Below are 19,178 nucleotides of genomic sequence, written 5' to 3' on the forward strand. Positions count from 1 at the left end.
GCGAGACTCGGAGTTAGTCACAGGGTCGGCACACTACTGGGCAACCGGTGGGGCTTCGCGGATACAAAATGGCACTCAATCACGCAAATAAACTAAGAGTATGATGTGGATTCCACAGGGCTTGCGGCACGTACCTTCTCTTCGATCAACAATTCTGCAAGGACTCGTTGTGGATTACCGATTCCAATCCGGTGGTTTCTATTCTGCACCTCTTCAAGGAGCTACACGATGACAGCCATGTCGGTTGGGGTTGGTAATGGACCAGATTGCCGGTCGGTCGGCTGGAATGACGGTCTACAGCGATGTGCAGTCGGCTCAGATGCTCATGCGCTTCCTTTTGACGAATTCGGTGGACGACGGCAAGGCCGCCCTTTGTCGAACCGTGAAGGGTAAACTCCTTTATGATTGGGCCACTGCCCGAGTGGGTCTCCTTGACGCTATTGGCTATTGCCCTGAGGAACAATCGTCCTTTACGTACAGGTCCTTTTGTGACCAAGGTCACTGACCGTAGCGTGAAATGGCGGTCCTCGGACTTGCCCACCAGAAGCGCTAAATCAAAAACGTAAAAAAGGTCCTGAATCAATGTGTACGCTCTCTATATATAATTCGTTATTCTAAAGACTAGTCAGTGATTAGTAAAGCCAAATCAATCAGTATATTAAATATTAATTGTTAATCAGATAGTGAGTTGAATTGGCTATAAATTGCAAGAAAATGTTCAGTATTTCTCAGACTGATGGACTCTTGGAATTCGTTGAACTACTCCAGGATGATACGGTACATGGTAATATTGTCAACACATGAACTTCCGGGGGCCGTCCGAAAGTCGTATCTATATTCTCCTATATTCGATTTAGGATAACTGTACACATAACTTTAAGTTCAGTGCACAGTAACATAATGCCCCGCCAATTGTCGAACACAGTCCGATCCAGATCCCCCTATTTTGAACTTTTCCTAAGACGCCCTGCATCCAGTCGGTCGAAAAAGTAGCGGTGCACCAGATATTGCAGAATAGCTGATGCGACATTTGCGCACACAGCATGGGGTCAGCTTCGAGCATATCTGTTGGAATACGAATGACCCCGGGAGCCTTATTGGATTTCATGCTTCAGATGGCTGCTACACCCAACCGGCGGTTATTAGATTTTCTAACAATTCTGTATAAGAATCTTCCAAAACCTGTATAAGAACTGGGCATATGCGAAATTGCTAGATTCTTATACAAATATTGTATAAGAATCTAACAATATTGTAAGCTTTTCTTACAGGTGTTGGTAGATTCTTATACAGAATTGTTAGAAAATCTAACAACCGCCGGTTGGGTGTACAATCTTCTGCAATGATGGGGCTTTTAAGTTGACCCGGGTAATGCGTCACACACTTTGCCATTCTTAACTGTTCCGTATATTCAGATTGCTGAAAATGCGATATCTGTTTTAGTTGTCCTTTCTGGCCCGAGTATTCGACTTTCGGTCGCATTTCATCAGATTGGCCTGCCGAGATGTCGATTGTCGTCGAGGCTTGAAGAATTTGCCTAAACCAACGTTTCAGCTAATCAGTTGGGTCAGTAAGAAACCGATCCGTAGTCTTCACCGGCATCCTCAGATTCATCTACTGTTGCGGCTTTCTCCCCTTCTTCGGCCAGTGGCCATCCACGCTTGCTTGTTACTTCCCAACTAATAATCGATTCAATAATCGACAACAATCGAGAGTAATCGATTAAGTACTAATCGATTAATCGGGATTTTACGACTTCTTTAAGATGTCGCAAGTTGATCGATTACTTCGATTAATCAATTAATTCTTGTAATAATCAAATAATTTTAAATCGATTCCTACCCAACGATTAATCGATTCAATAATCGACAAGAATCGAGAATAATCGATTAGTTACTAATCGATTAATCTATATTTTACGACATCTCTAGTAGAGCCGAATACAGGTGACTGAGCTCGTATTAGGCTGCTCTGGTTCATTCTATCGCGGCCTTTGCTTCTCTATGAGTGCACAGCTTTGTTTTCGCTGGTTTCGACAAAGGCATTCTTGATAGCCGTTCACTGCTCTTGTACGCTACCACCTTCCAGAACAGCAGCTGCTCAAGTTTAAAATTCTTCAACCAACGATCTCTTCACAGCTGGATCTTCTAGTCGGCGTGTGTTGAATCGCCGTCCGAGACACTCTTCCGACTGCTGTCGGTGCTGCGTTTATTCCGACGACACATGACACGCTCATAGTCCGTATTATCGGAGCCGATCTTCGCATTGAAGTCGCCCATGTAGCCCTTGATGACACCGGAGAGCGGATTTCATTCAGTCCCAGGATTCCGAGCTTCATGTGCCGTGCCTCGCTGGCGAGTTGTACCGACTAACCTTGTTGAGATTCCATCTTCTCATTCATGTTCTTTGTTTCATGGCAAAAGTCGTTGTCGTTAAACTAGTTTTCAATCTTTCTTGGTTGGTTTATCGAACGGTTTGTCAAGTTTTGGGAACAGTAGGTTGTTGGCCTAAGGTCCCTATCCACCGGGATAACGCTGCTATCTTAGATTATAGCTTCTGTTGAACAACACTTCACATTAAACCGCTGGATGCCAGTATAAACGCTGATGGAATCACGCCTCCATGGTGAACTCTCGCTCGATCAGACGGATCAAATTTGTTAAAATTCCCGCCCAGCACCAGGACTAGGCTTGTGTGCTCTGAGCGGCACACGGTCGCTATGGTAAGGCCTGCTTTTGCGGATACATGCAGCTTCTTATAAAAGTTCAACAGAGCCCACCACATTATTGGCAGGCCCCACTGGACCAACTCCCTCGCTCTAGCTGATGTACTAAATACACAACCTCAACTGGCGGTCGATTGTCATCGGCAGATCGATGGAAGCGTAAGTACTAGAAATTGTGGGGACCAGAGCTATGTAGGGCGCCCCTTCCCGGATGTCAACTCACCATTTCGTAGCCCATAAATTGAACTGTATCAGGTTATGAATTTTTAGCATCGCTGAATCGTTCTATTATGCAATTTTTGCAATCTGACACTAGTCTCCAGGTGAGAATACCTGCTTCAGTCACCCGCCCATTTCCTCGTACTGAATTAGTCACCTTGCCAGTCTCAAACCATGCCAACTGCAATTTGTCGTTTGAACATTGCAAACATCATTCAAAGACACCGATTTCCTTGTGTCTCCCGGCGGCACCAGTTGAGACATTGCATTTTAATTCGAATAAATAGATACTTTAATTAGATAGACACCAGTCGGTGCAGTGTGGCGACCTGGCGCTTGAAGCTACGGAGCGTGATGCAATTGTTCTCTGGTGCCTGCCTAGAAAGTGCATCGCAAAAAGCATCAACCAGCAGCAGGCACGACCCCCATTTAGCGCTGCCACAGTCGCTCACCCTGCTTCTAATGCTCCCCATATCAGAGTGGCGCTGCAACAAGAAGGAAAATTGTGTTATGTGCTACAATTTAAACAAACAACTTTGCCGCAAGCGACCAGATTGTTTGCTATTTATCATCCGCTCAACTACAACCGACATCAGGGTTCCGCACCTACACCGGTTGTTGCCTCGGTTCTTCCCGTGGGGCTCCCGAGAAGAAGCACTTTTCATGCTTCTCTCGCAAGCACGCGTGAGGCGACAAAGGGTAGAGCTGTGCATAATTCTGCGGAACTAGTTGTAACAAAATATAAAGTTTTGTTTGAACTATGAGGTTTGACAGCGGTTCTGGGTAGGTACACTTCACCTACAATCATGAAAAATTTACAAATTTAGGGAACATTGCAGTGTCAAATAAGATTAAATCCAGTCTGGCTATGTAAAAATTCACCAATTATCCAACACCTTAGCTTCATAAGGTTTCCGGAATAATACGTAGAATCTTGAGTTGAAAATCAGGCAATGTTCCAGTTAAAATAGAGAGTCATCGAAGATGAAAATTTTGTTTCATTACCCAGACAATGTCCCGTAATTGTGGCCGGAGTGTTCGTACGAAACAATGTCTCCCATCCAACATAGTCGCTTATTTGGTCGTCACCCGGTAGTGCAATTGCAAATTAAAGAGCGCCACAATCAAAAGTGATGGCACTGTCCGCCGGACGACCACGTTGACCGATGCCTCGCACATCAGTAAGTGAGTTTGTCCAATTAGGGCGCGAACCACAATTCCAATGAGCCGTACACGCTGATTTGAGTTTGTTGCACATTTACCCGCGAATCAACGGTCCGACGGCGCACGGTTCGGGCTCGCGGTGTCGCGGAGCTTGAATAGTGATAAACAGCGGATGATGGTGCGAAACGCTGAATATGTGCGTGTGGTCTTGTTTGTTCAATGTTCGCCCATCAATAGCCGGTTCCTCTATCTATAGATTGCATTGGCTGCATTGGACATGCGGCGTAATTACCATGGACAAGAGCAGTCATCTGTAATAAAGTAGCAATCATTCATCGTAATTATATTGAACGCTCTCGAGCACATATTTTATGCTGCACTGGTTGTCAACAGAGTGTCATCTTCGCCGCCCAGCCTGGTAGAGCACCTCTCTGCTCGGGACAGTACTGCACCGGTCCGGTTATAGCATTGGTGGGGCGGGAAACTGGGGTGCGGTGGACCTTTAGTGAACTAATTTATCAGATTCTGCTAGAAATATGCTTGCTGATTGTTAACCTAATTTGCATTCCCATGCACGACAAGACCTGGAAAATTTACGCTGAAAAATTAATTGCACCCCAAATTCCACGGCAATGCTGTGAAGTATACGCTCTATGATGGGACGGCCCTTCGGCTGGTAAGCTAGTGCCAATGTGCCCAAAGGCCATTAGTTTCAATCAAAGGCGATGAAGCGAGGTTGACGTTTCACTTGACTTCAGCACGGGGAAGTTTGAGCTGGGACAGCCAAGACTGCCAAATTAATGAGTGCACCCATCGGTATTTGATTGGCGTTATGGCCCATCGATTACACACTGCATCATGATGGGCACGGTGTCAAATCGTCAGATGTCATTATCGGAATATGTAGTTCGATGAGACGAGCAAGGAGCACGAGTTCATAACGGAAATGTTTCTACTTTAAAGTTTGACTCTTATTGCTTTCAATTCAAAAGTTGTCCGATTGCTTACAATTGTTTACAATTGTCTTCCAAGATAAACTTTAAATTTTCTAATTTATTTTCAATTTTTTACGAACTCTTGAGTATTTGGTTTCCTGTGTAGTGTGACAATGGTCACCTTCCTAAAAAAACTAATGCGCGTAAAAAATCAGGACAGGAAATTTACTTTTTTTCAGAAATGATTTTCAAATTTTGTATATTTTTCGGTTATATTTCTTATTTCACTAATACGCGCTTGATGTTAATAAAAAATAAAAATTATGTAACGGTGGAAGTTTCCGTAAAGAGTTGTTAGTGTGCGGAAATTTCTTCAGTTTCTGCCGGCTGCAAATAAACGCTGATTAAGTAGACGATTATTGAAGATCTGGTTGGTGAATTTCCAATGCATTCGGAAATATTTTTCACTGAATTCAGGAGAATCGAAGCAGGATCAGCAATCAGATGAAATAACGTACGTTGGATTCTTAGCTTGTTTGTATCTCAGTCTTTTAGATTTTTTTGAGCTGAGTTGCTTAGCTTCTGACAATTTCTTTTAAAAGTAACGATCACTAGTGCGGTAAGGCGCGCGGCTACAAAGCAAGACCATGCTGAGGGTGGCTGGGTTCGATTCCCGGTGCCGGTCTAGGCAATTTTCGGATTGGAAATTGTCTCGACTTCCCTGGGCATAAAAGTATCATCATGTTAGCCTCATGATATACAAATGCACAAATGGTAACCTGGCTTAGAAACCTCGCAGTTAATAACTGTGGAAGTGCTTAATTAACACTAAGCTGCGAGGCGGCTCTGTCCCAGTGTGGGGATGTAATGCCAAGAAGAAGAAGGAAGAAGAAGATCACTAGTCGAAACAGATATTGTTTGTCCGAAAAAGTACGCTCGCTGCCGGTAGAAACTGTTGCGACTGTTCTAGTGCAGAGTATTGTAAAACCAATTTTACGCTCCCCTTTTTACGCTCAAATTCGAAATAACTAGGCTTACATTCTTCTGCACTTCTTCGTTCATTTCAAAGGGTTGAAAAACATATAAGAAGAATATAAGATAACACTACTAGGTGAATATGTACTATTTTCACATTCGTTTATACTCTTTGTAAAATCGGATGGCTCTTACAAAAAAAATCATTTTTTCTATACAGGTTTTTAAATTTCTATTTTGGCCATAACTTTTGGTCCCATAGTACGATTTAGTCAATTTTCAATCGGAAACCGTCAGGATTTCCCGTCGACTACATTTTGTTGCGATTTGCGAGCAAACTGGGAGAGGATAACTGCCTGAGGCTCTTCCACTAGTTTTTTAGCTTAAAAAATTGTATTTTGGCCATAACTTTGATCCCATAGTCTTGAACTTGTTGCAAGCAAATCGGTTCAGGATGAGGGCCTGAAAAAATTGCTAAACTTTTTGTGCACATACACACACATACACACATACGGACATCACCTCAATTTATCAATCTTAGTCAAATGGTGTATAACATTATGCGTCTCAAGGATTTCTGTAAAAAGTTTGTTTTTGGAGCAAATATATAGCCTTTACTCGTACTTAGTGTACGCAAAAACATACGAGAGAGGTCAAAAGGACACTTTAGGGGGATAGATCTCATTATTTTCATCATTTAACATCTATTTGCGGTCATTCATTGAATACATTGCCGCAGTTTGTCGATTCTGATTTTTTCCAAGGAAGGATCTTTGACAAAAACAATGTTTTTTTCTGTAACACCGATCGGGCTAAATTTCAATGGGAAACAACTAGACCGCATTCTGCATCGATAGTCACCTGTCGCGAGCTAATAGGATAATGCTAAGTACCAAAAAGTGTGTACACTACCGCAACAGCGGCTGACCACGAACCACGGATGGAACATGACTCAACAACAGCCGAAGATACTTGTCATAATATACATGAGGATATCAAGAGCTGGTGTTGAAGATCTAGCCCTCGTGTCAGCCATTGCGGATTGAAATTTGAAACAATTGGACTTAAGAGCAGAAAAAGCCGAGAGCGAATTGGCTACAGCTAAAAAATCTCTTTGGCGGCGGTACTGCCGTTGCCGGAAACGCCTGGATTGGACGGAATCAATAACGGAAAAGAGAAGCTAAGGCGACCGGTTAACACTTCGGCCTCCGTGCCTAAGAGGCATAGATCCTTGCCAGGATCATAAGGGTTGTGTACATGACACGACCGCCCGACGTAAACTACATAACATAGTCATCCATATTCTCTTTTCTCAAGCACGTGTTTTCTGTTATAGCCCACACAACGTCAGGCTATTGCGTCCATAATGCAACATTTCTCCAGAGATTGCAACGGGAATCCTCCAAGGATTTCGATGAGAATATTTTAGTGATTCCGATTTGATCTTAGGGATTCCGACGGGAATCTCCAGAGTTTCGAGGGGAATCCTCCAAGCATACCGAAGGAAACCCTCGAGTGATTATGATTGAAATGTTCAACGGATTCCGACGGAAATATGCCAGGGATTTCGTAGGCAATGTTCCAGGTATGTAGAAGCAAATCCCCAAAGGATATCGAGGCAATCTGTCCAGGGATCCCGAAGCAAACCGTCGAAGGACTCCGAACTTAATCTTAGAGGAATTCCGAAGCAAACCGTCTATGTATTCCGAAGCGAATCGTCGAATCATTCCGAAGCAATTCGTCAGAGGGATTCGGAAGCAAATAATTGAGGGATTTCGAGACAAAACATCGAGAGAGTCCGAAATAAATCTTCAAGAGATTCCGAAGCAAATCTTGGAAGGGTTCTGAAGCAAATCGTCAAGAAATTCCGAAGCAAGTCTCCGAACGATGATTTTGAAAGGAATTCTTTAGAGATCCCAATGAGAATTCTTCTCGGATTCTGATGGGAATGTAAATGGAATGAATGGAATGGGAATGGAAATGAGATGAAAAGAATCCTTCTCGGATGCTGATGGGTTATGTGGAGATTACTGCTGTCCAATGAGCAGCTCGAAGCTGCTCCCGTCCTGCTCGTTCTTTTTTGTCAACAAATACACATAAGAGGGGTGGGAATAACTTCGAGTTACTTCAAGCTGCACATTGAACAGCATTGTTATCATGCTGTTAGAAATGCGGAAGTCTGCTGGAAACCTGTCACTCCAGTCCGTGATGCTTGTCTTTGACTGCTGGCGAAGTACCACGATTACTTTGATTGATATGTTGGTGGCTCTCCATTGTTACCTTTTCTTAATTAACATCAAGTGCAATTTCACTGCCACACAGAATCTTTCTAAGAAATGAAAAACAAGTTTATTTGTCTTGCACTAATTTCGTTATGATAGGGTGAATATAAGAGATATTCTCTTTTGTCTTTGAAGAAAATTTATCTCTGAACGGCGGAATCTCAGTTTCAAGAAAATTTGTTTCGTTTCAACATTCCCTTGTATAAAATTCTTCAATAATGCGCATTTCTAAACCCTAAAACCTACAAAACCAAAAACAGAATCTTTTGACAAAATTTTATTGGGCTGCTACTGATGCCAACGTCAGCCACGCAATTATTGCATCGTCTTGTGATTCTGCTACTGTCGTCGCTGATTCTGCTACAGACGCTGCAAAAATTTATTCACATGGCTGCTGGCGTCTATGGCATTTCCAAGGCTGTTGCTGTTGCTGTTGTTTGTGATTGGAATGCACAGTAGCAGAATGGTCCAATGCACCGAATGAACACAATGACGTTTGAGACGGGCGTTGTTTACTAAAAATGAACACTTGCATGAACTCGATGAATGAAAAAGTATTCATTCTTAGTAAACAGCGCACCGCTCAAACGTCAATGATGAACTCGGTGCATTGGACCATTGCGCGTTAGGGGCCCCATACACGCTCCGACATGTTGTACAACTTTAACTCCGCCCCTAGGAAATTTGGTGCGGTCGGCGTTGGATCGTCTGTGGGCAAGTTGTACGACCGTTGAGCAGTACAACTTGCCCACAGACGGTCCGACTTTACTACGACTGAACCAAATTTCCTGGCCGCGGAGTCAAAGTTGTACAACATGTCGGAGCGTGTATGGGGCCCCTTAGAGGGAGACGCTGCAGAAATTTATTCGCATGGATGGCATGTCAAAATCTCTCGAGAAAATTTCACTTTTCGCCAAAGACAGCCAATTCGATAATTTAAAGCTGTAGCGCTACAGACGTAATCCGTGCCAACCGGAAATTTATTGCAACGTCTTCCTCCAACGCGCACCTTTGATTTTGCTACAAACGGCATCGTTAAGTTTGAACTACCGTTCGAGCTCGAATCCCGAACATGACTCATATTTCGAACACCCTAAAACTAATGCTTTCATTGGTTTTCCGCACTGAGGATCAAAATTACAAACGAATTCAAGCTCCTGTGGAGAAAATTACACGAATAAAGTCAAAATGGCTGTTTAAAAGCGAGGGTTCGGAATATGAGTCATGTTCGGAATTTGAGTCAAAACGGCCGTTGCCAAGCGATTATTTTGCACTATGAAGAAAGTTCATCTTGGATAAATAATGTGCATTTTGAATCTCTCATAGCAACAAATCCGAGATCTAAAGCTTATAGAAAAAATTCACTGAACGCCAAGAATTTGCCACAGACACTAGCGGTTGCCCTTTGGAAAAATCCACTCAGCTTAACTTGCTTCCCAGTATAATGGTGGTTCTGAATAGAACCAATTTATTTTCCATATCACCAGTCACTATCAGCAACCACCGCCGCCCACCATCGATAACGCCACCAACGCAATCGATGTGGCAGCCGTTGTCGCTATCCGACGCCATGGTCTGCTCTTCGCCCGACGATCGCCTCCGATGCTGCACGCTAAAAATGAACTACTCAAAATTGAGTCGAATCCGACTCATTTTCATTAAAAACGGGACAACTCAAAATTTGAGTAAAAGATACTACTTCAATAAAATGATGATTGCACTTAAACTAGGAGTCTGTTTGTCAAAAATTGATGGAAGGCCAAGCTTAACTTTCGCGAAATCATCATTTTATTGAAGTAGTATCTTTTATTCAAATTTTGAGTTGTCCCGTTTTTAATGAAAATGAGTCGGATTCGACTCAATTTTGAGTAGTTCATTTTTAGCGTGTGATACTCATTGCTACCGACGGAGCGTCATGTTTGGGAATTTCTTGAACGAAATTAATGCGCGTGTCCGAAACACGGCTCTGTTTAGATAAATAGAAAAAATGAAGCGGTGGGACAAAAGGACCGTACCTTACATCAAACTGATGTCCGTGCTGGGGATGCATGAACCGGATTGGTTAATTCTGAAATTTTTAAATTTACAATAGTTTAACGTTGTTAATCAAAAGTTTCAATAAAATCAATCCATCGAAAGATAAAGGCGCAATTATCGTTCAAAATCTTACATGATTTCGTGACGTTCCCCAATTTTGAAATTTTCATTTTGCACCCTGTAGCCGAGCCTTCCACTTAGACGTAGTTCACGTCAAAAACAAAGGTAAGGTCTGCTCACACAAATGGCTGCAGCACAGGTGGTTCAAAACATACGAAGAAGAGTCGCAGCAAAAGAGACGAGTGACGGAAAATCACCAAAAGAATCGTAATAAAGAAGGGCAAGGCACTTTGTCAGATTACGGCAGTTCGGTGCCGACTCACAGAGAATCAAGCTGCATGATCTTTGAGCTGAAAAGGAACGATAGCTAGTCATACAAAGAGCTAACGGAGAAGGTTGTGGGCCACACGGTGTGGGTGGACCTGGACGAGATCACCACAGCAGATGATGTAATTATAATATACCGGTATACCGCAATGAAGGAGCAATTCGAGTTGGCCTATGCTGTAAAAATCGGTTAGTCGGTGTGTTCTCTAAGTCTCTTTCAGCAAACAAAGGCGTGCTTAGGTGTCAAGAGTTAGGCCATCTGGCACGGAGCTGCAAGGGCCCAGATAGGTCGAAACTTCGTAGAAGATGGAGAAAGGATGGTCATAAGGCACAAAGTTGCAAAAAGCCACAAAAATGCCTTATCTGTAGAGACGAGCGTTCAAACAGGCGATGATAAGTAAATTGCAGTGGAGGTAATACAAATTAACATCAACCACTGTGATACAGCGCAACACTTGCTGTGGCAATCTGCGAGGGATTCGAAGTACAACGTTGCGATCAGTTCTGATCCATATCGGATCCTGCGAGAAAACGGTAATTCGATAGCGGATGAAGCTGGAACCACCGCCTATGTATGGTATTAAGATACCCTTTCCAAGAAATTGTGTATCGTGCAACTGAAGGCTTCATGATAGCCAAGTCAACAATGTCTATATATGCAACCCCTCGTTAGACGATTGATCTGTACAACTAGATGCTGGATAAGATAGCAGAGGAACTTATTGATAGGAGCCCAGTCGTCATTGCTGGTGACTTTAATGCCTGGGCTGTAGAGTGGGGCGGCCGTTGCACAAACCCCAGAGATTGGAGTCTACTAGAAGCAATTGCCAGGCTCAATGTAGATTTGATTTAGTAAATTAAGGTTCGACGAGCACATGTCAAAGAGAAGGAAAAAGAGTCCAACGAGGAATATGAACTAGAGAATCTGCGAGAACTATACGCATAGCCACCATCAAGCGGCCCGATATTGTGTCGGAGGAAGAATACAGCACCACGGAGCGAATGTGGAAGACAGAAGCATTTGACGAGGATTCGAGCACAAAGTTCAAGTTGTCGCAGCTGTCTTCGAGCAAGGAGGAGGATCCAAAGAGCCCACCACGACGTTGAAAGAGAAGAGCACATACCTGTGTTAAAGGCGACTAAAGCTACTCTTAAAAAAGAAATCAGATTCAGTCTCTGTCACAACGCTGATACCAACCCATGAGGAATGTAAACCGGGTCGCTATGGCAAAGATTAAAGGCTTAACGATACCGCCAGAGTGCTTAACGATATTCAACAGTGCTAGCTAGGACGCTTTTTTTCCTACACAACCTGTTTCCTATACTAAATAAAAGCTGATCTTTGCAGAATCCTGAGGAGTTACATCGAGAGTCGGACGCTGGTCTACGAAACAAATGAAAACCCGAAGAGAAATGGCTTATCAGCGAGTTTTCCTCAAGATTCCTTGGAACGCGATGTACGATGGTCTTTTGCAGCTAAGACTACCAAGAGGTGTGAAGATCGTTGGGTTTGTGGACGGCGACGTGGTGCTCGTGGTAATCGGAGAAACAGTAGAAGAGGTGGAAGTACGAGTAACTCTGCCGGTACGAATAGTTGAGTACTGGATGTGTGTGAAAAAGCTAGCATTGGCCCTTCATAAAACTGAAATTATGATAACACGGCAACCGAAAGGAGTACGATTACTGTTGGAAGTCAGCATCAACTCGAAGCGTTTGGTAAAGCATTTGGGGGTAATGGTCGATAACCGGCGCAATCCCAACAGCCACGTCGATTATGAAATCTGATACGACTCAATAGCATATAGGCTGATGACGATGAGAGAAGTGCATATCGGTCCTTATCTATGGATGCGATTTGCGTCTTATTAGAATGGTTCGCATAAAAAATCTGTTGGAAGAAGACTGTGAATGTTATAAATTTCGAGGAACGATTGGTGCTCGCAAGATTGCATTTCGACTGTTCACTATTCAGGCCAGAATGAAGTGGGAATTTAAGCGGACATGGCTCGAAGTATAAGTCCGAAAACATCGTACAAGAAATGTGCAAGAACACTCTTCATTCGCGGCGTTGCAGGCTACGGTGTTCAGGAGGCTGGAATTCTCGTTTTCACAGTTCTTGCTCCAACGAAATTCGTACCGTTGCCACACGTGATGAAAACCGGGCGGTGAAGCGTTTCAGTGCCAGTTACAAGGCAGACTTATACCGCAACAAAGCACTTTACTGGAGTGCTTCGGCGATGTGGATAGGAAACCAAAACAGGCCAAAGTAATCCATATCCAGATTGGCCTTTATGAATGGCGGTTCTGGCGCGGTGCCCTTTCTGAAAGCAGTTCGGTCATCAGCTGTCCTAAACTAGTTCGCGTCCGATCGTGTTTCGTCCAGCACGCAGAACGATCGCGCGATCTTCGAAATAAATATTTTTTTGCTCCGTCTGAGTGTGTGTAAATTAATTAGAAAGTAGATGTTTTGTTCGCGTCCGATCGTCTTTCGTCCAGCACGCAGAACGATCATCGAAATATTTTGTTCTGCTTTGAGCTGCGGTAATCCAATTAATTAGTACGCGTTCAATTGTATTTTTATTCAACCTCGATCAGACTACACGTCGGGTCTATACTACTTGTTAAAGCTGACCCTTGGTTTTTGAAACTGTTCACACACTCTAATAACCCGTTGTTGTCAAAAACAGAAGAGTTAATAAAGTACAATCAACTCTCTACGCTCTCTACATCTCGATCTTCTATATATCGATATCTCTCCCTATGTTGAATTTTTTGTCGGTCCCTTCAGTCTACATACATTTGGACTTTCTACATCTTGATAACCTCCCTATCTCGATGTATTCTGGTCATATTTTGCTCAGGATTATCTCCCCCTATGTCGATATATTCATATTCCTAGGCTACTAGATCGTCTTTGGATAGTAACAAACGCATCAAAAACTAAGTCAAAAACCTTGTCAAATACCATAGATGACATTTGTTTTGCTGTCGTTTTTCATAGTAACGAGATTTTCCGATCTAGTAGGGACACGGCAGATATTTCCGTCCATCGTCGTAGGGGCTAAAACCAACGAAAGCAACGTACACTTGCTAGAACTCCACTATAGCAGTACGTTTCTCCTGAGATTACGATTTGGTACGTATGAGTTTTACAAAAAGCGTCTTTTTTATTGGTTTTCGACACTATGACGAACAGACGAAAATACCTACCGTGTCCCTAAATACTTTCAATATCGAGATTTGTAAAGACGACAGTATTTGCTTTAAAACAGGTTTTTAAAACTTTTTTTCTATTTCACTACACAAAGGTGTCATTCGACGATTCCAATTTATTAATTATTAATATTGATTGTAAACAGTTTCCACAATATGCGCCTTAGTATGAGCCTTTTTGTCAGCTATTCAGTAGTATAAAATTTGTGACAACTGTTTACATCATGAGTAATGAAAAAATGCATTTTCAACATACCGGAACATTTTCGATTTCCGTGAACAGATCCAAGATTTAGGACAAGAATTTAGAATTTTTGCGTCCTTTGGTTTCCGTTTTACCAATAACGGATTATTTTAGATAAAGTTATGCTAATTTGAACTTGGACAACATTTTGCCTATTTCAACTATTTTGTCTAACCTCTGTTATAGTAGTTATTTTAATTTACATTTAAAAGGAGATTTTGACCTAATTGCAGAATTGATTGCAGTTTAAATAAACGTATGTTACATAGAAAGCTTATAAATGTATCTAATCAACTCATACGGAAGTATATTAGACATTTTCTGTACACATTTGAGTTATTAATGAAAGTTTTGAAAAATCGTATCAAATTCAGTTGAACATGATGCAATCCAAACAAATTGCATCTATTCACAATTGGGTCACTCGAACTGCACTAACAATTTTATCAGAATGCCATTTGAATGAACCTCCAAGCACTGTGCGCGAGTCAACATTTTTCAAACTTTAATGCTCAAAATAAATCAAAAATTTCCAGTTCCATGAGCGGGGCACACAACACTCACATAATAAATAGGCCACCATGAACACAGACGTTAAATGATATTTGATTCGCATCACGAGGCGTGTTTAAAATATAGCGTGTCCATAAATCAAATGCTACATTATGACATTATTTAGTCTACCAGCAGCAGTGAACGATGTGCCATTTAGTTGCATGCGCTTATCCTCCAAAGTGCAACTCTCGCGCCACTCCAAACCGACGGGGCAATTATTTACCCTAACCTTACCGCGCGGCACCACACAGCAGCCTCAGCGACAGTAGGTATGACATTACACGCGTAATTCATGAAAAACGGGGAATGTCCACCCGGGGGTAACTCAAAAGCGCAAGCATCCATCCCGACATTCGTCGTTCGTTCGGTTGCTGTGGGTACTTCTAATTACCATTAACTCGTTTGTTTACCACATACACACATACAGACACACTCCGCGGCGGCGATGGTTGAAACCAACAATTAATTTTCTCCAGCATTTATAAGCGTATACTTTTCACGCGGGGAACTAGGAGGGCAAGAACATGTGAAATAATTTATGACCTCTAGTCGTGCGCCTGGGAAGCATACTGTCGGTCGTCTTACATCCGTCGTCCAGGTTTAACGGATGTCCATTAGGTTGAACCATACTTGAACTTCCTGCTTGTCTGCAATTATTTTATTTAATTTTCTGATAGAAGATGAAAACGTATTCTATAAGGGCTAAATATCAATAAATTATGACTATTTTTTAAATTTCAAGAACAAAACTGAGATGGTATGACTATTTATTATATAATTCAAATGTTGTTTTTTGAACCACTCTACTAAGAAATTTATTATTCAATTAAATATTCAAGACCATTGTTCGCCTGGGGTAGGATCTATCCAGTCCAGAACTAAACACTTTCATATATAACTCTAAAAATGCACCCTCGAAAAAACAACCTTCCTTTTCCGTAAATATCTGATGGATATCCATTTGTTTTCCGTTTCGTTTCAGCTACATGTACCCCCTGGACAAAATCAGCATCAATGAATCATACTCGTCGTCCAGCTACTCGAAGCGTGTCTGCAGCGTAGAGTCCCTGGCCACCTCTACCAACACATGTAAGTCATTCTCGTCCAGCCTAGAACCATTTATCTTTAAGTAACTGAATTCAATTAGTAATCATTCGTGCTAATAATAAGTTCTACGCACCGAGACTGGAGGTTATTCGAGATCAATCTTGCGATATTTGCAGAAAACAAGACACGCACCAGACCGATTGATTGACATGTGCGAAGGCGGTGATGTTGAGTCATGTCGGCTGTCAATAAGTTGTCACCCACGCCAACCGAACAAGATGAGTGACGATGACTGCCACCACCGCCTTCGTCGCTGGGGCTGTGCTAGTTTTGAAACTGAAATGTTGCTTAATTGATGTTTAATTTGATTGAAACTGGGACTGGTATGTTTGGTTCTGAGGCTTCCGACCAATACGGAAAGCAAATGTGTGAAATTATTATTCTAACTTCGTCTAATAAAAGGGGCAGAAGTATTCTCCCAAGTGTCTTTGAAGGTTGAACTACTTTTCTCAGAAGCTATATGCCTTTTTCGGACATTGGCCTACATATAAAAAGGTTATTCCTGAAGCTCAGAAACTTAGAAACTTGGAAAGCTTTACTCTGAGGCTTAGAAAGCTTCTACCAAATGTTTAGAAAGCTTCCCCAAGCACCTTGGAAAGCTTCTCCTAAAAGCTTGGCAGACTTCTCCCAGTACCTTGGCAAGCTTCTCCCAGCAGCTTGGAAAGCTAACCCCAGTAGCGTGGAAATTTTCTTCCAGAAGCTTGGAGAACTCCTCCCAGAAGCTTGTGCCAGAGACTTGGAAAGCTTCTCCCAGAACTGGAACTCCAGAAGCTTGGAAAGCTTCTTCAACAAGCTTGAAAATCTCTCCCAGAAGATTGATAAGCTTCTTCCAAAGTATTTGAGAGCTTCTCTCAGAAGCATGGCAAGCCTATCGCAGAAAATTAAAAAGCTTCTACTAGAAGCTTGAAAAGCTTCTCCCAGCAGCTAGGAAAACTTTTCCCAGATGAGTGGAAAGCATCTCCCAAAAGCTTGGAAAGCTTCTCCCAAAATCTCTAAATGGCATTTCCTGGAAGCTTGAAAAGCTTCTTTCAAAATCTTTTTAAACTTGATTCAGAAGTTTGGAAAGATTCTTTCAAAAGCTTGGAAAGCATCACCCAGAAGCTTGAAAAGCTTCTCCCAAAAGCTTGGAAAGCTTCTAACAAAACCCCGTAAAGCTTATAGCAGAAACTTGGAAAGGTTCAAGCTTCCCCCAGAAGTTTTGAAAGCTTCTCCCAGAAGCTTGGAAAGCTTCTCCCAGAAGCTTGGAAAGCTTCTCCCAGAAGCTTGGAAAGCTTCTCCCAGAAGCTTGGAAAGCTTCTCCCAGAAGCTTGGAAAGCTTCTCCCAGAAGCTTGGAAAGCTTCTCCCAGAAGCTTGGAAAGCTTCTCCCAGAAGCTTGGAAAGCTTTTCCCAGAAGCTTGGAAAGCTTCTCCCAGGAGCTTGGAAAGCTTCTCCCAGAAGCTTGGAAAGCTTCTCCCAGAAGCTTGGAAAGCTTCTCCCAGAAGCTTGGAAAGCTTCTCCCAGAAGCTTGGAAAGCTTCTCCCAGAAGCTTAGAAAGCTTCTCCCAGAAGCTTGGAAAGCTTCTCCCAGAAGCTTGGAAAGCTTCTCCCAGAAGCTTTAAAAGCTTCTCCCAGAAGTTTGGAAAGCTTCTACCAGAAGCAGGCTTCTCCCAGAAGCTCAAGCTTCTCCCAGAAGCAGGCTTCTCCCAGAAGCTTGGGCTTCTCCCAGAAGCAAGCTTCTCCCAGCTTGGAAGCTTCTCCTGGAAGCTTAGAAAGCTTCTCCTGGAAGCTTAGAAAGCTTCTCCTAGAAGCATGTAAAGCTTCTCCCAGAAGCTTAGCGGGCTTCTCCCAGAAGCTTAAAAAGCTTCTCCCAGAAGCTTGGAAAATGTCTCCCAGAAGCTTGGAAAGCTTCTCCCAGAAGCTTGGAAAGCTTCTCCCAGAAGCTTGGAAAGCTTCTCCCAGAAGCTTGGAAAGCTTCTCCCAGAAGCCTGGAAGCTTTTCCCAGAAGCTTGGAAGCTTCTTCCAGGAACAGGCTTCTCCCAGAAGCTTGAAAGCTTCTCCCAGAAGCTTGGAAAACTTCTCCCGGAAGCTTGGAAAGTTTTTCCCAGAAGCTTGGAAAGCTTCTACCAGAAGCAGAAACTTCTCCCAGAAGTTTGGAAGCTTCTCCCAGAGCAGAAGCTTCTCCCAGAAACAGAAGCTTCTCCCAGAGTTTGGAAAGCTTCTCCCAGGAAGCTTCTCCCAGGAAGCAGGCTTCTCCCAGAAGCTTGGAGCTTCTCCCAGAAGCTTGAGCTTCTCCCAGAAGCTTGGAAGCTTCTCCCAGGCAGGCTTCTCCCAGAAGCTTGGGCTTCTCCCAGAGCTTGGAAGCTTCTCCCAGAGCTTGGAAGCTTCTCCCAGAGCTTAAACTTCTCCCAGAGCTTAGGCTTCTCCCCAGAAGCAAACTTCTCCCAGAAGCTTAGGCTTCTCCCAGAAGCTTAGCTTCTCCCAGAAGCTTTAGCTTCTCCCAGAAGCTTGGCTTCTCCCAGAGCTTAAACTTCTCCCAGAAGCTTGGAAGCTTCTCCCAGAAGCAAGCTTCTCCCAGAAGCTTGGAAGGCTTCTCCCAGAAGCTTAGGCTTCTCCCAGAAGCTTGGAAGCTTTTCCCAGAGCAGTGGCTTCTCCCAGGAAGCAGGCTTCTCCCAGAAGCAGGCTTCTCCCAGAAGCTTAGGCTTCTCCCAGAAGCTTGGGAAGCTTCTCCCAGAAGCAGGCTTCTCCCAGAAGCAGGCTTCTCCCAGAGCTTAGGCTTCTCCCAGAAGCAGGCTTCTCCCAGAAGCTTAGGCTTCTCCCAGAGCTTGGAAGCTTCTCCCAGAAGCTTAGGCTGCTCCAGAAGCAGGCTTCTTCCCAGAGCTTGGGCTTCTCCCAGAGCTTCTCCGAAGCTTGGAGCTTCTCCCAGAAGCTTGGAAGCCTCCCAGGCAGGCTTCTCCCAGAGCTTGGAAGCTTCTCCCAGAGCTTAGGCTTCTCCCAGAGCTTAGCTTCTCCCAGAGCAGGCTTCTCCCAGAGCTTAGGCTTCTCCCAGAAGCTTGGGCTTCTCCCAGGAAACTTGAGCTTCTCCCAGAAGCAGGCTTCTCCCAGAGCTTAGGCTTCTCCCAGAGCTTGGAAGCTTCTCCCAGAAGCAGGCTTCTCCCAGAGCAGGCTTCTCCCAGAAGCTTGGAAGCTTCTCCCAGAAGCTTAGGCTTCTCCCAGAAGCTTAGGCTTCTCCCAGAAGCTTGGAAGCTTCTCCCAGAAGCTTGGGCTTCTCCCCAGAAGCTTGGCTTCTCCCCCAAGCTTAGGCTTCTCCCCCAGAAGCTTAGGCTTCTCCCCAGAAGCTTGGAAGCTTCTCCCAGAGC

The 19,178-nt window shown here is 43.5% G+C and overlaps 1 protein-coding gene across 4 annotated transcripts in view; it reads left to right on the forward strand.

Moving 5' to 3' along the window:
* The window catches only part of LOC134212637 (netrin receptor unc-5-like), a 909,680-nt gene that overhangs the window by 876,145 nt on the left and 14,357 nt on the right, over positions 1 to 19,178 (forward strand). For all 4 annotated transcript variants that reach the window (XM_062690661.1, XM_062690659.1, XM_062690660.1 and 1 more), the window contains one exon: positions 15,719 to 15,825. In XM_062690661.1, coding sequence (XP_062546645.1) covers positions 15,719 to 15,825 — 107 coding nt within the window. The remainder of the gene's footprint in view (positions 1 to 15,718; positions 15,826 to 19,178) is intronic.

Source organism: Armigeres subalbatus, chromosome 2 (assembly GCF_024139115.2).
Source record: "Armigeres subalbatus isolate Guangzhou_Male chromosome 2, GZ_Asu_2, whole genome shotgun sequence".
Classification (NCBI taxonomy): domain Eukaryota; kingdom Metazoa; phylum Arthropoda; class Insecta; order Diptera; family Culicidae; genus Armigeres; species Armigeres subalbatus.